The 3,585-nt window shown below is 40.2% G+C and overlaps 1 protein-coding gene across 1 annotated transcript in view; it reads right to left on the bottom strand.

Annotated features, from left to right (window-relative positions):
- PLOD2 (procollagen-lysine,2-oxoglutarate 5-dioxygenase 2) overlaps window positions 1–483 on the bottom strand; it is a 36,602-nt gene extending 36,119 nt beyond the window's left edge. The window contains exon 1 of the mRNA XM_029086376.1: window positions 391–483. Within this exon, the coding sequence (XP_028942209.1) occupies window positions 391–426 (36 nt within the window). The 5' untranslated portion in view covers window positions 427–483. The remainder of the gene's footprint in view (window positions 1–390) is intronic.
- Between the last annotated feature and the right edge of the window lie 3,102 nt (window positions 484–3,585).

The raw sequence follows: 3,585 nt of genomic DNA, 5'->3' as shown, positions 1-3,585 counted from the left end.
AATCCAGCCCTGTTTAAAGAGAAAGAGGACCCAAAGCCCTCTGAGTGCAGTGCAGCTTCCAGAAATATTGAACTGAAAAGCAAGGCTATATGATAAATCATGACAGAACCTGTAAATGACTGAGGACCTGACCACAATACCTGCTAATCTGCAAAAAACTTCCTAAGGCAATGGAAGAAGCATCCTCTCATGGTTATTCATAAGGGGACCAGCAGGTAAGCAACAGAGACAGCAGCAGGGCCATGTGCAAATGCCTTACCCACCCCCAAGCTCTGCAACTTTTTTACTTTGCCCCAGCATGTGACAAAGCTAATGCAACTTCAATTATTCTTGCCCTGTTTCTGTCTTAAAGGCTGTATAGTAACTATTTGGTACAAAAACATACAATACCTTTACTGTGTAGTTGAAGTGCTTTGCAGTTTGCATGAAACGGTGAAAGCCATCAGTTTCTTTAGTTGCTACAGTAAAAACAAGTAGTTTGTCTAAGGGAGAAAAGAAAGAACATGTATTAATAGGCTTTCAGGGCACACTTTATAACAAAAAATGCACTGCACAGTACTGGATCGGTGAGACTATGACTTGCCTACATCTGATTCAAAGAGAGGGGGCAAATACACTGTCTTTAAAGGCGTGAGACATCATCAAACCAAAATTGCTATGGACAAGGGTGCTGTATTTAAAACTATCCTCAGGAAGAGGAAGCGAAGAACTCTGTCTACTCTGTAAACAACTAGCTCAAGACATGAAAACAAAGCTAGTATGACTACTGGAAAGGAAGGAATCTTCAATAATTTATTACTTTTCAGTCTGAGCTAATCCTGTGACTTCTTATCACGGGACTGAATGGTACCAGAGAACCTCAACCTCAGTAACAACCTGAAAACAAGTGGTTCATATTCTTCATTAAAACAGGGCAAAAAACACAAACTATGGAAAACAGTCCCACAACAGGCAGCGTTCAACGCTTTTAAGTCCTTGGGCAGTGTCCTGGTTTCGGCAGGACTTAAAAGCACTGAACACTGCATGTTAGGGGACTGGTTTTTATGGTTGGTGGTTTTTGCTGTTTTCATGAAGAATATGAAGAATGGGTTCAAGGGTTTTGTTTTTTTTATTCAGAGGCTCTGTAAATTATAGCAGTGCTAATTTTGCCTTCTTACTGCAGGCAAATGACCGTGCAACCAATTTCCTTTTCATATCCCAAGGCTTTTGACATAGTTCAAATAGGGCCATTAATTCCCACTAAACAGCTTCATGATTAAACTATTGAACAACATCCAGCAGCCTATGCAACGTGCTGCATAATCAAGGTACATAATTCAAAGCTATGAGAAAGACAGTACCCCTATCCAACATCAGACCAGCCTGGATCCCAGAGCACACTGCAGTTCCCCAATTTGGTCTGACTTCAAGCAACAGCTGCCCTCTAAACAGAGCCCATGAGATCCATCCTTACAAGAAAGTAAAATTAACTGCCTCTAATGAGCATTCCAGACACAGTGTCTGTTGTTGTTTCACTTTCACAAAAAATATCCTTTGGGTTTATCTTCACCAGCACAGTAACATGCTAGAAATGACTGCTGGGAAAACATTCCTATTAACCCTTCAGCTTTGTCCACCACCACAGACTTAGCAGCCCTCAGACACCCAAAATCTCATCCTGAGTGTGTTCAAATCAACCACTGCTTGCCATTTTGTTTGACACCAGTAGAATTAACACACAAGATTATGATCTGCAGAAGAAATGCACCTTTCAAGTTACTCATGCAACACTCTGCAGCCAAGCACCAGGGTGCTTCAAGTGTACCTCCACTCAATCAAGCAAAAATACGTGTAGGAGCACAGACATAGTTTGGAGAGCAACACAAAAAACACTTGTTCTAATGAAATTCAAGTCTGTCTAAAATAGCCACAGCACACAAACTATGGAAAATAGTCTCAGGAGCTACTGATTTTTTTTTCCACTAAAATAAGGCTTAGATTCAGCCCTAGTCAACAGGTCTCTTCCAAGAACACTCCTACCAGGTCAGACAGTGGTCTGGCAAGTCCATCCTCAACAGCAGCTATAATGGGTACATGAGGAAAAAGCGAGGATAAGACAAGCATGTATGATGCTTTCTCTGCTTTTTCTCCCAGTCCATTTATGGGTTTCCCTGACCTGGATGGGGTTTCCATATATTCCAAAACACCTGGTCCACTTTGTGACCTTGCTCTTACCTAGTCGCTCCTTGAACTGACATAACCTTTAAGCAGTGACAGCACCACTAATGCCTGGTACCTACTCTGTACCTTGAGCAGGGCTCCTGCAGTTTTTGTCTGACACTGCCCAAATTCTTCAACTACAGACAACATTTCTACCTGCCCTCCCCATCACGCACAATTTTGTGGATTTCTCTCACATCCTGCAACAGCTTTTTTTTTTTTTTTTCTTCTTCCTCCTTTTGCTCAACAGTCCTAGTGAAGATTTTAACTGCTGGCTCTACTGAACCAGACTGACACTCCTGCAATACAATACACAGCAAAGAAGAAACTTGAAATATTTAAAATGCTTCAATCAACTCAACTTCAACACCCAAAAATTTTAGGAAAACAGTTTTGATCCATCTTTTTCTCACTTAAGTGCTAGTAGTCTTTTGTACACAAGAACCAGAAGAAAATCCCATTAATACATCTCAGAAGGGCAGGAGGACCTCCACAGAGGATTACAGTGTAAGGCATTCACAGACACGCTGACTCATAGATAGACATAAACACAGCAACAATAGCTCAATACCTAGAAAATTATTTATTCTAAAGGTCATGCAATCCAAAGTAATTCTACAGGAGTCACCACAAAATGAATAAAGAACATGGTATCTTAGACTATGACTAAAACAGAATTGAAAATAATGGATAGGTTTTTTCTCCATGGAAGAGATTAAGTTACCATTAACTTTTTGTTCAAGCACTGCATTTTTAAATTAGAGGGAACTGGAAAAATCTGATCATACCAGACTGCATCACCAAGCCAAGTAAATCCCTTATTGAAAGTTTCCTAGGTGACTGGTCAAGCACTGACTGTAACCACGGCATTTGGTTTGGGGTAGACATATTTCACACCTACTCCTTCCTGAGGAATGCTAACAGCAAGGATTTCAGAAATCTGTATTTGACAGAATGATGTAAATGACAAAATGTGGGCTGCATCAAATTCCTCCCATAGCTACTAAGTCAAAGTATTAAATCAGCGTACAAGTACAGTTTAGCAAGCAAAAGATAATCTACCATTCTTTATGGGATATTGCTACTCTGTTAATGGAACCCACAGTAATTTCACCTACACATTGTTAATGTATTTCCAGATTCACTATGGAGCCTGATATGTTACTTAAGTTTTGTGGAACACGAAGAAAGAGAACAATGTGCCAAATCATAAGGGATTTCAACCTGAGCATATAAAATGGAGAAAGCTGAGCAGACAAATAATGCAGTTTATATTGACATGAAACTGCAAAAGAACCTGTATTACACTCACAGCCAGTCTAAGTAGGCTGCCTGAGTCAGGTTTGCAAACAGTCACAGAACAAACAGGAAGCTATTTTTATAAAG

The sequence above is a fragment of the Antrostomus carolinensis genome, unplaced genomic scaffold (assembly GCF_000700745.2).
Source record: "Antrostomus carolinensis isolate BGI_N321 unplaced genomic scaffold, ASM70074v2 scaffold10618, whole genome shotgun sequence".
NCBI lineage: Eukaryota > Metazoa > Chordata > Aves > Caprimulgiformes > Caprimulgidae > Antrostomus > Antrostomus carolinensis.
This window is presented reverse-complemented; position numbering and strand designations above follow the sequence as displayed.